Source organism: Pithys albifrons, chromosome 3 (assembly GCF_047495875.1).
Source record: "Pithys albifrons albifrons isolate INPA30051 chromosome 3, PitAlb_v1, whole genome shotgun sequence".
Classification (NCBI taxonomy): Eukaryota; Metazoa; Chordata; class Aves; order Passeriformes; family Thamnophilidae; genus Pithys; species Pithys albifrons.
The window spans coordinates 3,732,710-3,754,172 of NC_092460.1; the positions used below are offsets into that span (position 1 = coordinate 3,732,710).

Sequence of the window (21,463 nt, forward strand, 5' to 3'; positions counted from 1 at the left end):
CTCTTGGGTATTTCCATTAGTTACTCTTAGTTTATGTCCCTAATATTTAACATTTAGAAGAAATCAGATTTATTTTAGTTGAGCAATAAAGTATCTTCTTTTTATCCTCAAAATTACTATAGGCAGGAAACAATTTAAAATACTTTCAACTATTGAAAAAGCACAACAGAGTGGTTGGAAATGCTCTCAGCAATTAAATGTAAAGTTCTAGGGAGGTGATTAAAAGAACAATTTGTCACTTGAAATGGATATGGCTGATGGGTATGTATTTAAATATTGCTTCCTAAAGCAGTTTCTTACTTTTCCATGTACTTGCAGAGTGGGAACAGTCTGATCAGAGCCAGGACCCTGTGAATGACACAGCGAGTCTGAAACAATTAGTGCAGAAATGTGGTAAAGAGGAGCTAATCCTTCCCTTCCAGCACAGCCCAGGGGAAGGGAACGGGGGATTTATTCAGCACTGGAACCCAAATGCAGCAAAACCTTTTCTTAGACTTTCTCATTAGCATCTGGACTTCCCTGAGAGCACCAAGGATGGTTTAACCTGTCAGTGAAAGGAGCTGGTTTTTATTAAAAGGTCATGTTGGGTTGGAGCCCCAGCCCTGGCTGATGGTCAGGTCGCTTGTGGCAGAGAACAGGCAGGGCTGTGCTGCCAGGAGCTGTGCCAGGGATGGGCTCTGTGGAATTGTACTTATCGGGGGGAGGGGGGTGGTATTAATAAAGAAATAACACTGCCAGTCTCAAACATCTGTTTCCCAAAGATGAGCTCAGAACTGTGTATGTTTTAATTACAGTGATGAGCTTTGCCTCTGACGCTGCTGAGAGAGACTTAGAAAAGCTGTTATGAAATTAGAAAATATAGAGAATGAGTTGCCTTCAATGGGGTGGTTTCCATCCCTGTGTCAAAGGGGACAGATCAGAGTGTGCAGTTATTGCTTGGCCACTCCTGTGCTCGAGCTGTAGGTTGGGGGACAGGAGAGAAACCCACAATTTCCTGGGTTTAAAGAACTGCATCTGTTTTTACATCGCCCCAGCTCATTTCCAAGTGGACTCTCACCACCCTCCATTTAAAAATGAAAATGAGGTTTTAGCCTGAAGTAGGAACCTCACACCTTCAGCTGAAACATTTCAATATTCTCATTAAACGTGTAGATTGGAATTGCAAGATGCTGCATGAGTGTCACGCTGCTCTCGTTGTGTGGGGCTGTTCCCACACAGGAGGTACATGCCTGATTACCTGCACAGCAGGCTGAAAATTGATCTTTTATATTTTAGCTATAAAATAATTCACCTTTTGTGCCAAAACAATTAATGTTGTACATTAGTTTCAAATCAGAGTGTTTCCATTATAGTCTGGAACGAAATTAATTTCTCAGGATAGGTTCTTCAAGTCTTGGAGCCAGACTGAGATTCCCATTGTGCAATTTATTTCATATACAAACAAAAAATTCTTCAGCCAAAAAAAAAAGAGTTATTCCAAAGGGCTTGGGGGGAAATGTAGAAGTTGGGAATATGTTGCAACTATTTTTAAGCAAGTGCTCATTGTCTCAACTTACTCTTGGTGGCCACAATTCAAGTAGTGTTGTAGAGGTTTTGTAACTCATTATTTTCACAAAGAAAGCAGGAATAAAAAGGAAAATACCAACCTCCAGTTTATAGATAGTTTGTACTCCAGAGTGTGGCTGCAGTTAAAGACTTTTTTATTATTAGTGATAGAATTATCTGAATGCAAACAGTCCAGGGCTGTCCTTGGAAATCCACACTCTGAGGGTTTGTTTTTCCCAGCTGAACACACTTGGGACAGGTTTTAGTTTCTGAGCATTAATGTGCTCAAGAACATACCCCAAAACCCTGAAAAAGATGTTCAATTTATTTCAAATAAAACTCTAAAGTGTTTCTTCATTGCCAAAACAGTATCACTTCTGACAGTGGCACCAAAAGGCATTTTAAATCCAGTTTACCCATGTTGGGGGATCCCATATTGGAGCACATAAACATCTCATCTTACGCCTACAGTGCACAAGATTTTTTTTTTTTTTTGAAAGTAACCTTTAAAGTTTGCCAAAAAAAGAAGAGATTTAAATTTATTTTAAGGCAAAGATGAACTATTACCAAGGGCAGCCTTGCAGTGCTTGCCCAGGGGAGGATGAACTACCCAGGATGGTGAACTAAGTGGAGTAAAGGAGCTACAGTTGGCCCAAGAAAGAGAGGAAAAGGAGTTAAGGAGTTTGAAGGGAGTTTAATGCACTTTTACCTCATGCAGATTATTTTCCTACTTCTAAATAATTTGTTCTCACTTTCCTAGAGGTTCCTGTGCAGACACAGAGACACAGCAGTGGTGACAAGTTGACACTTCTGTGTGTGAGTGGCCCCAAACCCACCCAAATTCTCAGTCTGTGCCCTGAGAACTTCCTCCCTCCCGAGTGAAGCTCCTCCACAAAACAAGAGGCTTTTCTCCATTTTCTCACTTCATCACACTCTGAGCTGAAGCTGGGCCAAATCATGAACTAATTGGTTTTTTTCTTAATTAGGGAATCTGTCATTATCCTCTCCAAATCAGTGTTACTTTTCCATTACTTTTAACTGTGAGGTAGATAATTCAAAATAGCTGCTTCCGTGTCTTTAATTGCAGTTTCTGTCATTGCTAAATTCTGGCTCATTACTTTCTTCCAAACAGTTTTCCAGCAGCCACAGCCCATCCTGGGGGTTGGGCAGAGCACCAGGTGGGGACAGAAAATCCCAGGAGATTTCAGCTTCCCCTTGTACCTCTGGTAGAGAATATTGTCAAATCAGAACTGGAGAACTGCATGAAATGATGGAGATTTGGGTATCAATGATTGACATGAAACATCATCTCTTTTGGTGTTCTTTTTGTTGTTGTTGTTGGTTTGGTTTGGGGTTTTTTTGGGTGTTTTTTTTTTGTTTGGTTGGGTTTTTTGTTTTGTTTTGGGTTTTTTTGTTTGGTTGTTGTTTTATTTTGGTTTTTTGTTGTTTTTTTTTTAAATCCTCTAAGTATTGTTCAATCATCTTGTGATGCACTCAAAAATCAAGGATTTCCATTTCTTAGCAGGTTTATTTCTGGAAACATCCACGTGACTAATTGAACTCCAGTCAGTTTTAAACCTTTTAAATCTGTTTCAGAAGAATATTGTTCACATCATTTATTTTTGGCTATTTTAGAAATCTCATTTGGCCATGAATTATGGGGCTGGTGGATGCATATTAAGCAGGTGTAGAGGAGTGATGGTCTAGAAGAGAAGGAGCAAGAGACACTCAGGATTGGGGCATTTAGTGAATAAAATACACTATGAATTTTCCTTCTCCTTTGTCTCACAGGTCTATTTGCCTTTTTTTTTTTTTTTAGCTTGCCCAGAAAACTTCTCTGACTTCAGTTATAGTTTTAGATTTCCACAACTGCTGTTGTGTCTTAAATTCTGTTTACAAGAAATAAAATCACCCTGGTTCCATAAATGGTTGCAGCCTCTCTTAGAGGGGAATATATAATGAAAATACTATAATGAAAAGCAATATTTTCAAAAGGATGTGCTTGAACTTCAGGCCTGACTTTGATTGAACCTGGTTAAGAACTAATAAATGTGTAGGGTTTGCCCCCTTATTTCCTTTAGCAACAGTAATTTGGGTCTTTTTAAGACTCATAGAAACGACTGTGGTAGATCTCAAAGGTCCTGCTGATTTAATTGTTGAATTTTGTGGAAAAACTCAAGTTTAAAAATGGCAGGTAATTTTATAAGCATTTTTTTAATTGGGCACTTGGGTGCACAAAAGTGTGAACATGCTGAGTGTGTTTTGGCTTGGAGACTGCAGAGTAAATAATAATCAAATAATGCAAAATAAAGGGAAGGCGCCAACCAAAGAGGCAGTAAACAAATAAAAATTTGAGTAATAACTGTAATTTCCAATACCTTATCCATGCATGGTCCCCAAATAAGGAAAAAAATGCATTGGAAAGCAAAGGCTCTGATCTCAGAGGAAGCCCAGGAGAGACATATTAGTTCCATTTATAACAGAAAATCAACTGAAAACTTAGAATTGACAAGAAGGGAGTGAGTTTGTGTCCCTTGAGGTGCCCTCAGATCAGCAACAGGCAAATGGTGTAAACATAATAAATCACACAACAAGTTGGTTAATACGATTTTTTTTAATTTTTTTTTTAAAACAAGGATACAATTTTGTAAAGTACAATAAATATAAAATGAGGTATTGGCTGTGGGACACAGGGAAAGGAACACCCTGCTCCCTTTTTAGGATAGTCCATGGAAATACACGTTGAATGGGAAATGAGGTTTCCAGGAGTGTTTACTCATAGGCTGGTGAAGGATCCAATTAAACTGGAATACACTTTGTGTGGCTTTTCATAATCATAATGACTGATTTCAATGGGTTTACTCTTGACTTAACCCAATCTAATAGGAATGAAATGAAGCTGCTTATTTTCCTGCTGCAGATCCAGAGCTGTCCATCCCCTTTGACTGTTTAGAACAACATCTTTTTTCTTTTTATTTTCTCTTTTTTTAAAAAAAAGCATGAAATAATATTTTGAGCAAGGAAACACAAGCAGCTCAATAAATACCAGAACCAATAAAGCCTGACATCACCCACTGCTGTGTGTTGTGCATGTCTGGGGTTGATGCAGAGCTGAAAATGTATTTTTTTTCCTTACAGTGCCTATTTTGGTACATAATTTGCTGTACAGCCTCTCCCTCAGCCTTGTGATCATTCTCTCCATCCAATTCTTCTGTATAAGCAGAGTTACACTTTATTTTCTAGTCTTTTCCATTTAGAAAGACCACACAGCCCTTGCTCTATAAGAGGTTACCCTTTTCAAACTCCTCAGGGGTACTCTCTCTTTTTTTCATTTTTTTAAAATCAGTTTTAATTTCATTTTTTTTCTATTGGAAGTGGCTGATGGAACAGAACAAGACCCACCTCTCCCACCTCTCTCCTGCCAGTGCTTACTCAAAAAACCCTCTCAATCCATTAGCAAACCGTTGACTTCTTGGGGTTTGTGTTGTACAGAGGGGAGGGACAACAGTCATACAGAATATTTCTTCTTGACTTTATGAATATTTTTGGCTTTTGCACAAGACCTGGTGGCACATCTCCAAAGTCCAGCTTGATCTTACATTAAGGTTTTGCTTCCCACTGCACAAACTCTTCTATTGTGTCTTGGTAAATCCTTGTTGGCCTCCCTTTCCATAAATTCCTTACACCTCTGGAGTTGTGTAGGAAGGGGTTTTAGTGAAAGCCACCGTTTCACCTGAGGAGATGCTGCAACTCCATGAGGATGATGATCTTAAAGGTTTGCCAGCCTCAACGATTCTGTGCTTCTGTGTCTGTTTTCAACAATAAATATTTCTATATATGAGACAAGTTTAACTCCTGAGAAAAGTCCCGAGGCTGTTAATTGTTGGTACACACCACTCCTGCAAAATTGTCATAATGGAAGAAGTTTAAATATTGATAGAAGAAAATGAAATGCAATTATGATCAGCCATTCCATTTGATGCCCTTTTTCTGCATTAGGCAGTCCATAAATATTTTAATAATTTCATTTATCCAGTGTTTTTTCATCTGCACAACCATACCTTGTGTTAAGTTGTCCTGTTGGCTTTTTTGCATGCTGGGTGCACGTTGGGAGGGTTCACAAAATGCCACCTCTCCGTTTCATCAGCGCATCCAAATCTCTGCACCTTCCAATTAAACCTGTGCAGAAAGGGATGATCTTCATTCTGCAGGGGCAGCACAAACGCTGCAGATACTTCACACTGAAGACAGGTCAGTCCAGCTCTAATCGTTGCTAATTAGCACTTCCAGGGGCTGTAATCTTTGGATAAACTTGCAGCTGAGTGGCACGGGGGTGAAAAATTATCCCTTGCCTAGAACAGCATTAAAAATTCATTTCCTTTGGTGTTGGAGATGAGGAACGAGACAAACACGTGGCCTCACTCAGGAAGGGGCCTTTGCCAATTAAAGTTGGGCACACAGAGCTCAGAGTGGAGTTGAGGAGAAAAACAAATAGAGGGGAGTTTTTGCCTGATCTCTTAGTTTGTTTTTTGAACTGTGCAGGGTTTCTGTTTTCCATTCAAGGGACTGTAATGAATGGTACCTACTTTGGCATCTCATGCAGAGATTTTTTTAATGGAGTGTTTATGGATTTTTGTAGGAAAAGATGGTTTTGCTGTGTGATGAGCCCTACTGGGAATTCAGGCTGTTTCTGACATTCCTGTCACGTGGATACTCCTGTCCTGTTTCTATCTGCTAAGTACTGAGCTGAGTTGTTAGGTAGCTACTGAATGAATAATCTTTCCATTTTAGCAAAGTTTTCCCTCATTTTTACTACATGCTCCTATTTCCTTGCATATATTAGATCTTAAAAAAAAATATTTAAAAAAAAGGCCAAGCTACCTTTGTGTGAAATTTCACATTTTTATTCTGCTGGGGGTCAGAGATTTGATGAAAAGAAAAACAGGTTTTCTTTTTAGTTTCTGGTATTTTTGAAAGTTCATTTTTCTTTATTGTTGGCTCTCTGGTCCTGCTCTTTATACAATGAAGTTGTATGTAATACAATATTAGAAAATAGAATAATAAACTGATTTTTTTAAGGGGAAAAAAAGTGACAAACTGCCATGATGCTTGATCTCCACAGACACAGTTCTTGATTGAGCCTTTTAGGGGCTTTTCAGGTGCTTCTATCCCTGTCATTAAATAAATCACTTGTCTGCATCTAATTTTATAAGGTTTTACTCTTTTTGGTATTTTATTTCTCTGTCCTCTTCATCAGAGGTTACAGTAGTTGTGCAGAGAAGGGGAAAGGGGAAAGGGAGCAACTGTATTTACATTAACAATATTTAAACTCTTCTTTGCACAAGAATATTCAAGATTCAGGAGGGACTATATTCAGAACTACTTTGTCACACAGTTACACACAATTTTAAAACTTAGACATACCATGCAAACTATCCAACATCACACAGCTATAGCTAATTATTAAGTAATACATATTTCCTAAGAATTGCTAGATCTACACATTCTTAATGCAACTTATTTTCACTCGATAGAAGAGCTCTATTAACGTTACTCTGTGCAGTTTCTGCAGCTTCATTTCTTGCTTCTGCACCAGCTCAAGGGCTCTGGACAAATTCTATTATCTTAGCAGCTTCCACCTGCAAATTTGTCTTTGGTTTGCTAGTCTGAAAATCATAGAATGGTTTGGGTTGGAAAAGACCTCTGAGATCATCAAGTCCAACCCTTGGTCCAACTCCAGTCCCTTTACCAGATCATGGCACTCAGTGCCACGGCCAATCTCACTTTAAAAACTTCCAGGGATGGGGAATGCACCCCCTCTCTGGGCAGCCCATTCCAATGCCTGAGCACTCTCTCTGCAAAGAATTTTTTTCTGATCTCCAACTTCAATTTCCCCTGGCAGAGCTTGAGCCCATCGTGCCCCCTTGTCCTATTGCTGAGTGCCTGGGAGAAGAGACCAACCCCCACCTGGCCAGAACTTCCCTTCAGGGAGTTCCAGACAGTGCTGAGGTCACCTCTGAGCCTCCTCTTCTCCAGGCTGAACACCCCCAGCTCCCTCAGCCTCTCCCTACAGCACTTGTGCTCCAGTCCCTTCTCCAGCCTCGTTGCTCTTCTCTTCTCAGTTGGGTTGGAAGAGACCTCTGAGATCATCAACCCTTGATCCAACCCCACTGGTGATCACAGTGGGGTTGGATCAAGACATGGTGGATTCTCTGTCCCTGGAGGTGTTTAAGAGGACAATCAGTGCCACATCCAGTCCCTTCTCCAGCCTTGTTGATCTTCTCTGGCCCCACTCCAGCCCCTCAATCTCTTTCCTGACCTGAGGGGCCCAGAACTGAACACAACACTCAAGGTGTGGCCTCCCCAAGGCAGAGTCCAGGGGAAGGGTCACTGCCCTGGGCCTGCTGGCCACGCTATTTTTGATCCAGGCCAGGATCCCCTTGGCCACCTGGGCACACTGGTGGCTCCTGTTGAGCTTCCTGTCCCTCAGTCCCCCCAGGTCCCTCTGCCTGGCTGCTCTCCAGCCACTCTGTGCCCAGCCTGGAGCGCTGCAGGGGTTGGGGTGGCCAAAGGGCAGGACCTGACATATGTATGAATCCTGAGAACAAACACTCTCACACCTCTGCTTTTATTCCTTCCCACCAGAACTGTCCTTTGCCTGGATCTTCAACGAGTACCCGTCGTTTGTGCACGAGGACAGCCGGCGCTTCGTGTCGCAGGAGACGGGGCACCTCTACATCGCCAAGGTGGAGCCGTCGGACGTCGGCAACTACACGTGTGTCGTGAGCGGCTCCGGGAGCAGCAGCCGCGCCCTGGGCGCGCCCACGCCCCTGGTGCTCCGGACCGATGGTAGGGTGCCCTTCACACGGGCACTGAGCAGCTGCTCAGTACTCAGGGGATTTTTCTTGCATCTGCTGTCAGGATATTGGTGGCTCTATACAGAAGTATCTTGTGTTGTGTGCTCACAGAATCACTGGGTGAACTGGGTTGGAAAGGACCTCTGAGATATCCAGCCCAGCCTTTGACCCAAGACCACCTTGTCACCCAGACCATGGCACTGAGTCATAGAATCATAGAATCAGTTGGCTTGGAAGAGACCTCTGAGATCATCAAGTCCAACTCTTAATGCAACCCCACTTTGATTGCCAGATCATGGTACTCAGTGCCACATCCAGTCTTACCTTAAAAACCTCCAGGGCTGGAGAATCCACCACCTCTCTGGACAGCCCATTCCAATGCCTGACCACTCTCTCTGTAAAGAACTTCTTCCTGATATCCAGCCTAAACTTTCCCTTAAGCTTAAGCCCGTGCCCTCTTGTCCTACTGTTGGTTGCCTGAGAGAAGAGACCAATCCCCACCTGGCTACAACATCCTTTCAGGGAGTTGTAGAGAGTGCCATGTCCAGTCTCTTCTCAAACACCACCTCCCTGGGCAGCCCATTCCAATGGCCAGTCACTCCCACTGTAAAGAATGTCCCCTTGATGTCCAACCTAAACCTGCCCTGGTGCAGCTCAAGACTGTGCCCTCTTATCGTACTACTGAGACTGACCCCCACCTGGCTATACCCTCCTGTCAGGGAGATGTGGAGAGCGAGAAGGTCCCCCCTGAGCCTCCTCCTCGGCAGGCTGAGCCCTCTCCCCCCATCCCCCAGTTTCCTCAGCCACTCATCTCAGGACTCCAGACCCTTCACCAGCCTCACTGCCCTTCCCTGGAGATGCTCCAGCATCTCAGTATCCTTCCTAAACAGACGATCCCAGAACTGGACACAGCACTCAAGGTGTGGTCTCACTGGTGCCCAGTCCATGGGCAGAATCACTTCTCAGGTCCTGCTGGCCACACTGTTCCTGCTCCTCTTCCTAAGTCTGACACTGATTCCCTGGCAGGTCCCCTTATACATGGAATGCAAGAGAAGTAAACTTGATTTTGAATTTAATGTGATGTAATGCTAAAGAGAGAAAAAAGGTATTAAAAATAACTTTTCTCAATTGTCTCATGTAGGTGTGATGGGAGAATATGAACCCAAAATAGAAGTCCAGTTTCCTGAGACCCTTCCTGCAGCCAAAGGCTCAACTGTGAGGCTGGAATGCTTTGCACTAGGAAAGTAAGTTTTCAGCCTCCCCCAGACTGAACGCTGAAACACGTTGGGGTTCACCTGCACTGGAGATGTGGAGGTCTGGCAGTTGTTTTGGGGGTGTTTTCCAAGTATCTTTTTTGGATCATCACAATTACTGTCTTGAAATTAGAGGGCAAAGAATCTTGGAGTCATTTTGGGGGTTGTTGAGAATAAAAATGTCTATGTTGGCAGCAGAGGAATTCACATTTCATTTAAAATTAACTTGAGTAGGATCAGTGTGGCTTGGCATGTGACCTCTCACCTAGGTCTGCTCTCCCTGTGTAGAAGCAAATGGTGTCTGAATTTTCCTGTTAAATGTCCTTGATGCTTTCATAATACTGTTCTTCCTTTATAGCCAAGATAAAGTTGAAAATTCATTCCTCATCTGAATGATACTTCACACACACAGCTGATACCTTTTCTCTTTCACAAATGATCTGAGAATGCATTTATAGTTCTGTAAATGTATTTATTTACCACTTTGTGGTTTATTTGCAGACAGCTTTGTCAGGTGCTCATATCAGATTGATAACTGGATCACACACTATTGCTTTGATTCCCCAGCGAGGGGAGGGAAAGTTCCAAAATCACAGAATAAATGGCTGGTGGAGGATGGGAATTTCAAAAGACTTGCCTTGATTCTCCTCCATGGAAGTCACTGGTGAATCTCACTCATCTTCAGGGGAAGCCAGTACTGATTGAAAGAACTTTTTACAGTTATTGACCATTCACACAGATATTAATGAAAATGTTGGTACCACAAATGCAACGTGTGGAACAGCACAGTGTGTGCAAACCAGGGCTGCCCATCTGTACTCTACAAAGTGTTTGTTGTTTAACACAAGCCTTTAGTCACTCTGACTTTAGTTTAGTTTGAGGAGCTCGTTATGACAATCAAGGGCTTGAAGCAAAGCTGTTTAAAATCCCATTACTCTCTTTTTAGCCCTGTGCCTCAGATCAACTGGAGGAGAACTGATGGTCTGCCATTTCCAAGTAAAATAAAGCTGAGGAAATCCAATGGCATGATTGAAATCCCTAATTTCCAGCAGGAGGATGCAGGACTATACGAATGTATTACTGAAAACTCCAGAGGAAAAAACATTGCAAGAGGACGCCTCACTTACTATGGTAGGAAACTTTTGTTCTCTCTCTCTCCCACCCTTCTTTAACCATGAAATACAAACTTCTCTGGGGTTTGCAGCTTCTGCAGTGCCATCAGGCTTTTGTGCTTAAAAATCCATGGCATCTTAAGTATTCACAGAAAATGAGAACTTCTGCACCAGTTTCTTGCACAGGATTTTTAAAAAATGTTTTAAGGCTCAGAAGGGTTGCCCAGAGTAGTGTAGAGAGTACTTGGGCTTCTTTTTCTATGATGGAAAGAGTTTTTTTAAACACTTCATACTGGTCCATTGGTGAAACCTTCAATTTTCAGTCAGTTGGATTTATTTGGGGGGTCATTTAGGCCTCACATATATAAGAAATACAAATTTTATCTTGCTTTATGAAAAGATTATTGGTGGCTATTTCTCAATCCTGAGCTTTCAAAGCAGCCAATTTTATTTTAAAATGAGTAAATAAATGAGAGAATATAATCCAGTATAGGAAATGAAATAATATGAGATTTAATAGCTGGAAAAAAGACAGTCTCTTTTGCATTTAAGGCTCTAGAGTGCAATGAGTATGAGCACACTGGTGGTGGTGTGGAGAGTGATTTGCAACCAAGTGGTAATTGACAATTTTTGTTAAAACCAGATCTCAGCAAATATAATTTTCTCGAGGTAAATGGCAGTTGAAACAGTGTTCCTGACTGTGCTTTGGAATGTTTTCCTCGTGTAGGAATATTTGAGCAAAGAGAGAGTTTTTTAGTTGTCTAAAAGGCAGGAGCTGCTCTGCAAGTTGGAGCTGGTGGTGTTTGTTTGGTCCTGCTGGTTCCCAGAATTCAGGGTGCTGCAGTGGGGGTTGTAGGCAATGAAGATTTTAGTTTAAAGCACAACAGATTTTATAAGGAGGAAGGAAAAGAGATTTCTCCCCTCACCAGTTTCCAGATTAATAGTTACACCAAAGGAATGCCCATCCCTGGAATGCCCAGGGTTGGGTTGGACAGGGCACTTGGAGCAACCTGAACTCTCCATGTTTTAGTTGTAATTAACTTTTAGAGAAATCCTGTGAATTATGTGGGGCTGCTTCACCCATCAGTGTCATCTGTCATTCCAAACTGGGCACTGTGGATTTGAGTTTACAAAGTGCCCTTATTTGCTGCTTGAAAGTTCCTGTCAGGCTGTGTTTGGACATCAGTTTGGGTCAGCATTCCTGTGTTTGAAATCAGGGCAGTCCTGCAATGCATCAATGCAAATTACACATAAAATAGAGTAGATTTAGTCATTAGTCCTTGCAATTACAACAGTGGGCATTCCTGAGGTATCTGTCCTGCTTCCCAACTTCTGGTTTGCTCATTAAAAGGCCACAGAGCTGAGATAAAAGATCTTGCCGATCAATAAAAGCAACTGAGTTGCAGTTTTGTGACAAGTAAATCAGTGTGAGGTTTTCATTGCCAATCTCAGACGGGATGTGAACCCTCCAGTGGAGTTCATATTCCAGAATGAATGTCTGCCCACATTAGAGCCATCCCTAATATGGATGTTTATCTTAAAAAGAATAATGAGACCTGTAATGGCAGTAATGGCACTCCAACTGTTTCATTTCATTTGTTCTGCTTCATGAAACCCATTGTGCAGAATTAAATAGATTTAAGTAATCTTTCTTATTTTGTTGCTTGCTTTGTCGTTGCACAGATAGAATGCCAACAAGTCTGGATTCAGGATCATTTTAACTCTTTTTGATAATTTGAAGGATTTTTGTAGATTAATGATGGTCTGTAAATAAAGATAATATCTATTTTCTGGGGGATTGCCACTATGCCTGAGACCAAAGCCCAAAAATCTGTCTGGCATCAACATCCCACTCAGTCTTCCAATAAAAGATCAGTAGTATTTAAGGAAGTTGTTCTAAAAGCAGATGAGGATTTGGGGGGAAACAACTGAGGACATAAAGTAAAAAAGTATCCATGTGCCAGAAAGTACCAATATTGCCAAAAATGACACAAATCTGGTGTTGTTACTGGTTTGTGTCTGCTGTTAAAAACTTGATTGGGAGAAGTTTAAGGTGTGTCTGCTCATTTTATACAGAAAAGTAGAAGCATTAAAAGTGGACAAATGTCTTTTGATTTCGTTGACAGCATTTGTTTTCCTCTCAGCAGAACAAAGCATGTTTCTGACTCACCCAAAAAAAGAGCATAAGAAGAATTGGGGTTAATGTTTTCCAAGTTGTTGCAGTGAAATTATGTGAAAAATAAATCTTGAAGGAGAAACAATATTGACAGAAATTCTGTGCCTGAAAAACAGGTTTCCCTTCCTTTGCAGATTTTAAAGATTCTTTGTAAATGAAACATAAAGTTAGTCCTAAGCAAAAGCTTAAAACAAAAGCTCTGCTACAAAGTGGAACACCCCCATTCTGATTCGTTCTATGAGCTGAAAGTGTGAAAATTTGAACTCTGAAAATCGAGTTTCCCAATGCATAAAGTGTTTAATTTATTAAACCCCCCCACATTTATGATTTCTGTGCTGTCCTGCCTCTTTGTGCAATAATGAATTACAGTCTTGAAGCCACAAAGCACTTGAGCTGAGGCTCAGCTTTAATCATGTCCATAGTAATTTTCTCATAAAAGGCTTATAAATAAGTTTGCTTTAGAAATTCTGTGCACATCTGTAACTCTCTGCCTGAAAAAAATTAAATGGGTCTATTTTTTTTTTAAATGTATTATGTATTTTAAATATAACTCTGAACCCATAGTTGATATTGATAATTAAAATAGATACTCTAAAACAGGTATTCTGTTTCATAACTACACTCACAGACTATTAATCTTCCTTTTTTCTCATGAAGGATTTTATCAAGAAAAGCCCAGCATGAAATGTTCACTTTTTTTGTCCCTTTTTACAGTTCCAACATTTAATGCCAGTTTTCCCCTCAGGGGATTTCACATTGTGCTAAAAATAGGACAAGATTATCAGACTGTGATTGAATATAAAACCTGAATATATAAATAATTTGCTTTCACTTTATTAGTGTGTTGGTTTGTCATCATTATTAGCCCTTTCCATAAAGAGAAAATGGAAGAGGAAAGAATCCTTGGAGATGTTTCATGGCACAGAAAAATGAGAGGAGATGAAACAATTACATTTCTGTGTTTTAAGGTGCAATTAAACATGAAGCATGGTAAAGATATGTAAAGCAATTAATTTGCAGTATAATTGCAGAAAATATATTCTTAATTAGCACTTGCTGATGTAACAGAAGTCATGCTTGACAGCACCAAGGTAAAGTGTTTAACAGGGAGAAAAAACTCTGCTGCTGTTCCCCTTTTGCTCTGTGATAACAAAGGTGAATCCCCTCAGTAACACAAAGACTCTACATCTTTTTTTTTTTTTACTATATCAAAAAGTACTGATATATTCTGTTGATTATTTTTTAATAATCTCCCACCAAAATTTTACTGAAACCACGTTATTTGTGTATGTGGAAGAGCCTTTTCAGTTTAAAACTGTTTTCTGATAGTCTCTCTCTCTGTCTCGGGCATGACTGCAAATATTAACAGCAAAGCCATAAATGACTCAATAATATCCATGAATTGTTGAGTTTGATCAACCTACAGTTTGTTAATGCTGTATAATAATATAATTGCCTCACTACACAGACAAATAGTTCATTTTTTATACATCCTAAAGCTCTTCCCAATGCTGTAGGAATTACCTGGTGCTCCAGAGCATTTCTCTTTTTGAATGGGAGTCAAAAAAAGGACATTTTCAGGGATGTGCTGGATGCTTCTCTAGGCCCTGTTGTGTATCAGAAAAACAAGTTATTCTTGCTTCAAATCACTTGGAGTTTTGAGGTAAAATAAGGTTCCTGGGTGCTGCAGGAATCAGTCTGAGTGTCCCACCTGGAACAGCGAAGGTCACACTTTGGGGGTGTGTTTTTTTCCCGGTGTGCTCCAGAGCTGCTTTTTCTGGGACTGTGCAAAGTTTGGACTTTGGACTCTCATTTGCTGCCCAGCTCTGAGCTAATCCAGAGGTGTTTCCAAGGATTTCCAGCCCAGCTTCCATAGTGTCAGTCTCAAGATGTGTGTAAGCAGGAGGCATCTCATGTGTGAGTCCCAGATGGGGATTGCCCTGGAAGAGCTTCCATAATCCTTTGTCTCCCAGCAGAGGAATGACAGACCTGGGAGAGCCCAGACAGAATCTTGGCCTGAAGTTCTGCCTTTCCTTCAGACTATTCCTGTGGCTTACAGAGCTAAAAGAAGGGGTTTATTGAATTCTCCTACTCTGAATGAAATATATCCAAGATGGCATGGCAGTCCTCAAATAATTCCCAAATTCCAGCACAGCTTTTGGAAAGTGTTGACTTCTTCAGCCATTTCTTCCAGGAGCTTCATCACTGTTGGTCTTCATTCACATCAACCCTCAGAACATAACAAAGGGGTTCTAAAATGTCTAAAAAGGATGGTTCTTCCTTTCCTTATGGCCCACAGAGATGCTCTAGAGTGTAGTGAAGCACTTGTGTTCTTCAGGAACATGTGCCTGGCCTAAGTAGCTGGAAGAAAAGGGTCATCGTAACCTCCAAAAAAACCCATGGCAGAATCTTCTCCCTGGGATCAATTTTAGGAAGTTACACACTTGTTCACTTCTTGCCCCTGGGACCACGAGTATTGCAAAGAATATTTTAGGCTGAAACAGCTGAAGCAAAAATACAAGGCTGGTGCTTTTCCAAGTGACTGGCCATGGAGCTGACGGCTCACCTGCTTCGGAAAATCACTTACTTACAAGCACTTCATCCTGAGGGAACTTCACATGAATCTTTCATGAAGATTGCACAGCAAGTTCTGAAGAATTCTTAATATTGGCACAAAATACGGATTCCTGTCACAGCCTCAAACCCTGAATTACAAACTCCATTAAAATGAACTTCCAACCTCTCAGTTTACAGCTCATCATGGTTTTTTTCCTCTCAGGGAAGATGTGTTGCCTCCTTGTCCATGCCTTGGTTAAGGAGGGAGAAGTGATACCTTCCTCTCCTCTCAGTAAAGTCCAAGCTAGATACCAAGCCATGAGGATGAGGCTGTTCCCAAGTCTTTAGTCTTCCTTCAGGAGCACAGATGTGGCAGTGGTGGATCCAGGTCTTCTAAGCAGTAACTTTTGCCTGTGACCAGGTCTGGAGAGGAATAAAGCTGTGGAGTCATTGAGGTACCATCAGGCAGAGCTCAGCTAAAAGGGCAGTGCTGAGCTTGGCATGTCCTCCTGTTTTGGGAGGGTGTGTGTAGCTACTGATCATAGAATCATAGAATGGATTGGGTTGGAAAAGACCTTTGAGATCATCAAGTCCAACCCTTGGTCCAACTCCACTCCCTTTACCAGATCATGGCACTCAGTGCCACGGCCAAGCTCAGGTTAAAAACCTCCAGGGATGGTGAATCCACCCCCTCTCTGGGCAGCCCATTCCAATGCCTGAGCTCTCTCTCTGCAAAGAATTTTTTCTTGATATCCAACTTCAATTTCCCCTGGCAGAGCTTGAGCCCATCGTGCCCCCTTGTCCTATTGCTGATACATGACCTTGCACATGTCTCAGCTGCTGCAACATGACCCCTCTTTACCTTGGCCACAAATCAAGAGTATTCCCAGCTGGAATTGCCCCTGTTCAGCTGCCTCTTCAATTTTGAGCTGGCTGGTTGAGTTGTTCTTTTTCAAAGATTTGGAGATGTGGCAAGTTGAAAAAGGGTATTTTTCTCTCTGCTCAATTCCTCCATCAGTGATTTGAAGAGAAAAAGAGCATTTCTGAAGGAAATCACTGAAGTCTCTGTCTGGTGAATGAACAAGCACCGTGAATTTCTCACATTGTGCCTTAGGAACCTGTTCTGGGCATTTCTGCTTTAACTTATTCTGTGGGAACTTGGGAAACATTCCTATGGAGAGTGACACAGTACAATTTATGGTGTAGACAACGTTTTTTTTACTAATGGAATTGAATCCAAGATCTTGACTCAAAAATAGACTGTTTAATCTACTTGCAAGTGGAGATAGGCAGCAGATGGGAAATATTCCACATGTGTGGATCCACTGCTGAAAGTTGCATCAGTATTGAGGTCTGCAAAGTGCAGGAAGCACATGACAAGAAGACCTGAGCTTTCATTCCCTTGGCTTGTGAGGGGCAAATACTGCAGATTACAGTGTGATAAAAAACAATGAACTGCAGTGTTAGTACCAGTAAAACAGGACATTTGTGTGACACCAGATCAGCTTATCCTGCCAATTAGAGCTGACCTTGATAAAGAAGATGTAAAAAATATATCAGTCCCAAATCAGTGAAAGGTGTCAATCCTTGTGGAGATGAGCAAAAAAAAAAGTAGTAACTGAGGGTTTCACAGTCAGCAGATATTGGTTGAATTCCAATATTTATTAGTAGTTAATTATGAATACATTTTAGTAAGTTCTTCTGTAAGAAGTTAATCCTAAGAATGGATAAATTATCATAAATAGAATTAAACCTTGCTGTCATACAGGTATGGTGCTGTCCATGGGCATATTGAGGTGTTATCCCTGCCCTGCACAATCTGTGATGGAGAGGAAGTTTCCATGGTAAAAACAGTGAATCTTTTTCAATGAAATGAATCCCACCTTGCCCATACCTGGGCTGGTTGTGCCTGTGGCAGTGGCACAGGATCAGCTCTCAGCTGTGCTGCCCTTCCCTTGTGGCCGCAGGCAAGTCATTAATTTCCCTGGCCTGAGTTAATTGCTGGTGTAACTCCATTGTAGTGGGAAGTTCAATGGGAATTAATCTGACCTTCTGTGCTTCCAAAACTTGTGTATTAAATAATATTTCCCTGCATCACCAGGGACTTTTTTCCTCCTAGTTGTTTTGATACAACAATGTTATGAGATTTTCCTAAATGACTAACTTAAGATAATCAAATTGACTCTGGAAACTTCTTTGCCCATAGCTATATATTTGCAGCCAAGTTTCATCCTTCTCTTTTATCTCCTTTCTCCATATGCAATGTCCAGAATTTATCTTTTCTTGGAGAAACAGCATATACGGAGATTATGAACTTTCTAGTAAATTGAATAAATTCAGAGAAAATTCACAATCTGCCTCTAAAACAATGTTGTGCTGTTGTGAGAAATAGAACTAAAGGAATAAACTACTGTTGTCTTCCAAGCATTGATGTTTATTTGCCAAGTGAGTTTTCTCCCACCTCTACCCAATGAAAGCTGTAACAGATGTTTTAAACATCTCTACAGTTATAACTGTATTTTGGGTAATTGTGAAAGATGGGTGTTAATACATCAAAGTTTTGTTTAAAAAATAGTGATTTTTAGAGACTTTCTTCTGGTGTTTTCCATCACCCTAATTCTGTGCCAAGACTAATGCTTTCAAAACCAGTCTCATATATCCATGTATTCATCCAGTGAAGTGCTGCCTTGCATTAGAAAACAATTTAAATGGTGTTTAGCACTAAGGCTGACATAACATTATTTTTTTAGGACTTAAAGGATTCTCTTCAGCACTAATTTGATGATTTAGCCACATCACTTACTTAATTTCAGTTTCACCATTAATGTCCTCCTCTTATATTACCTCATTTTCAAAGTTGTGATGTTTAATCATCAGTGATTTTAATATTGGTTTCACTAGTCAAGCTTTAGTGATCTGTACACTCAATTTTCTTTTGGTTTACTGATAAAAAATACATAGAAGGAATAGCAAGTTACTTGTTTCATGAGGGGGCTTGAAGCAGGACCAGAGAGAACCTTTGATGGCAGAGACCAGTCTGTGCAGGAGATCGAGAAGTTCCACACAAATTAACCTTTAGATGCTGCTGTGGAACAAGACCCTGTTTGGTGTTTGTTGATGTGTATTCCATCTGCAGCAAAGCCTCACTGGATCCAGACCATACAGGATACTGAAGTTGCTGTGGAGGACACCTTATTCTGGGATTGCAGAGCAGGTGGGAAGCCCAAACCATCCTACAGGTGGCTGAAGAATGGAGAGCAGCTGTCAATAGAGGTAACATTCTCTTTTGGAAACATGTTTCTTATGTAAAATTAAAGTTACTCATATGAGAAGTTCCAAAAGTCTGTGCAATTAGTCATGAGGGATATTGGATACTGGTTTTCATTTGTTTGTTGAGGGTATCCAGGTGGAAACTTCAAATCTGCAATACCAGAAGCACAAAGATTATGTTACATAAAAATATCCCAGCTAAAAGCAACAATAAACCATAGAAGGAAGTCTAAGGAATGGCTGGAGAAGGGACCCTAATAAAGTTACATGTAAAGAACCATAAATGATGGATAGAGATACTATTGCATTGGGCCTGCCAAGCCATGTCCAGATAAAAAAAAAAAACAAAACCCAACACCAAAAACAAACAACCCCCCCCCCCCCCCCCCCAAAACCAACAACAACCAAAAAAAACACCAAAAAAAATTAGAAAATACTTCTGGAAACATAGTTTGGGTTTTGGTCTGTTTTCTCCCCAAGGATTATGGTCTTTGGTTCTGTCACCATCACTGGTTCCTTTTCTCACCAGTTCTGCCACTACCTCCTCAAATTAGTCACTTCTTATTGTAATTGATACAACTTCCTAAAACAAACAGAAGATCCAGATATTTCAGTGGCTTTGCTGTCTAAGGCACTTAAATCCCTGTCTTGTGTTTAGTGACTGTTGGAATTTTTTCTGCGTAGTGTTACAGGGAGCTCATTAGCAAATGGCAAGTGTGAAATCCCTAAAGAGTCTAAAATGCCAGGGCCATCTGTATAGTTTGGATGCTCTGGGCTGTCCTGAGGAGCCTGGTAGGGTTTTGTACATATTTCCAGGGAAATGAAAGGGTATTTGAGATTGCACAGCCTCTGTGAAACTGGGCAAGTAAGAATTGTTTCATGCACTGCATTGCCAAGCCCTCTCCCTTGATCACTGTTGCAGACCATGATGCAGTCGTGTCACCTCTTTTAGAACTGTCCTCATGTTTATGCTGTTGCATTTACCCCATGTATTGTATTTACGCTGTCCTATTTATGTTTCTTACTTAGTTAAAATTTTTCACAGGAAATGTATCATCAATAAAGATATTTTTCTTAATATTCAGGGAAGGATCCAAATTGAAAATGGTGCACTTACAATATCAAATCTAAATCTGACAGATTCTGGCAGATACCAGTGCATAGCTGAAAATAAACATGGTGTCATCTCCTCGAGTGCAGAGCTCAGGGTTGTAGGTAAGATTTTCCCTTTTCACTGAGACACAAACCTGCTTTTCCCTCTCCACCCCCTCCACCTGCCTCGTATTCCGCCTCGTCAGGAGCTCAAATTTAACTCGCTCAGATGCTATCACTGAAATAAACATTTCTGTCAGCCTGATGTCTTTATCTGCAGTGCTGAGGAGTTGACTCATCTGCTTCCAAGAGGAGTTTGGGGCCAATCCTTCATTGCTTTAAAGCAGAACGTGCAAAATTATTCACTGGGGGAAGAGCCGAGCTGGGGGTTTGGACACGACCTGAAGGCTCCTTATGTCAGTTGTCACCTCCTGCTCTGGGGCTCCTGGGCATTTTAAAGCCATTGTGTGCAGCCCTTCTTGATCCAGGGGACAAGAAGTTGGGATTCAGTCAATCAAGTGTGTGCTTGGGTCTAAAACTGATTTTTGTTTGAGGGGGACACAGAACTTGTGACTTGCACACTCACGTGCTTGTGTGATTTCTGCCCTGAACACAGGCTGGTTTCAAAACCACACGTGTTAGAGTGGTGTGTTTTGGGGACACAAAGGTATTTCCTTTCTGTCGTTAAGGTTCCAGTCAATCAGCAGATGCTCCTTCATCCTTGGTCTCCTAAAATGGTGAATTTCCTTCCAAGCCCACTGTCAGTGCAGGCAGAAGCCACATCTGTTTTCTTAACTGTTCATAAATTAAAACTGCGCACTCAGAACGAGCTGTGCTGTCGTTCTGTGTCGTCTGACACACATTCTCTGTTGGAGAGCAGTTCCTGGAGGTTCAGTGAGACTCCTGACCTTGGCAATGTGCTCCCTGTGAGCAGAGTGTGCAGTCAGGCACGTGCTGAGGCTGGTTGGGGTCCCTGAGCTCCAGCTCAGGTGCAGTCCCTGTGATCTGCTGTGCACGCCTCGTTAGGTGATGGGCCTGCACCACTGAGACCTTCTGTACCTGGATTAGGAGGAGAAATGCCTAATTATCCAACAGAAGATCTCTTTGAACTGATTAATGTTTTTAATTACGTTTGGAATCTGAGAAGTGTCGTGTAAGTGCTAAGGAGTAGTGTTGTTAATATAATTAAAGGCTTTATTTCACTATTACTATCCCTTCTGTTTTAGCTTCTGCTCCAGATTTTTCCAAGAATCCAATGAAGAAACTGATCCAGGTCCAAATAGGCAGCACAGTTGATTTTGAATGCAAACCCAAAGCTTCCCCTAAGGCCAAATGTTCCTGGAAGAAGGGAGGTGAGCAGCTACAGGAAAATGAAAGGTATCAAGTTATATTGGTTTATTTGTTTTAATCTTACAAGAAGCTTTGTGATCTCCTTTTATCCCGTAGTGTCATCTGTAGATGCAAACAGTTGTAAAGTCTCTCTGAAGTTTGGCTGGCTTGGGGGGAGGTTGTTCAGTTGGTTTTTAATTGTCATTGTATCAGAGCACTGAGAGTGCACATGTGCTGCTTTCTTGAAGGTGAAGGATCAGGTACTGCTTTCAG

General features: G+C 41.3%; 1 protein-coding gene across 2 annotated transcripts in view; it reads left to right on the forward strand.

Annotated features, from left to right (window-relative positions):
* The window catches only part of CNTN3 (contactin 3), a 108,151-nt gene that overhangs the window by 60,854 nt on the left and 25,834 nt on the right, over positions 1-21,463 (forward strand). For both annotated transcript variants that reach the window (XM_071550218.1, XM_071550219.1), the window contains exons 4-9: positions 8,191-8,394; positions 9,544-9,646; positions 10,602-10,786; positions 18,636-18,772; positions 19,855-19,984; positions 21,088-21,238. In XM_071550218.1, coding sequence (XP_071406319.1) covers positions 8,191-8,394; positions 9,544-9,646; positions 10,602-10,786; positions 18,636-18,772; positions 19,855-19,984; positions 21,088-21,238 — 910 coding nt within the window. The remainder of the gene's footprint in view (positions 1-8,190; positions 8,395-9,543; positions 9,647-10,601; positions 10,787-18,635; positions 18,773-19,854; positions 19,985-21,087; positions 21,239-21,463) is intronic.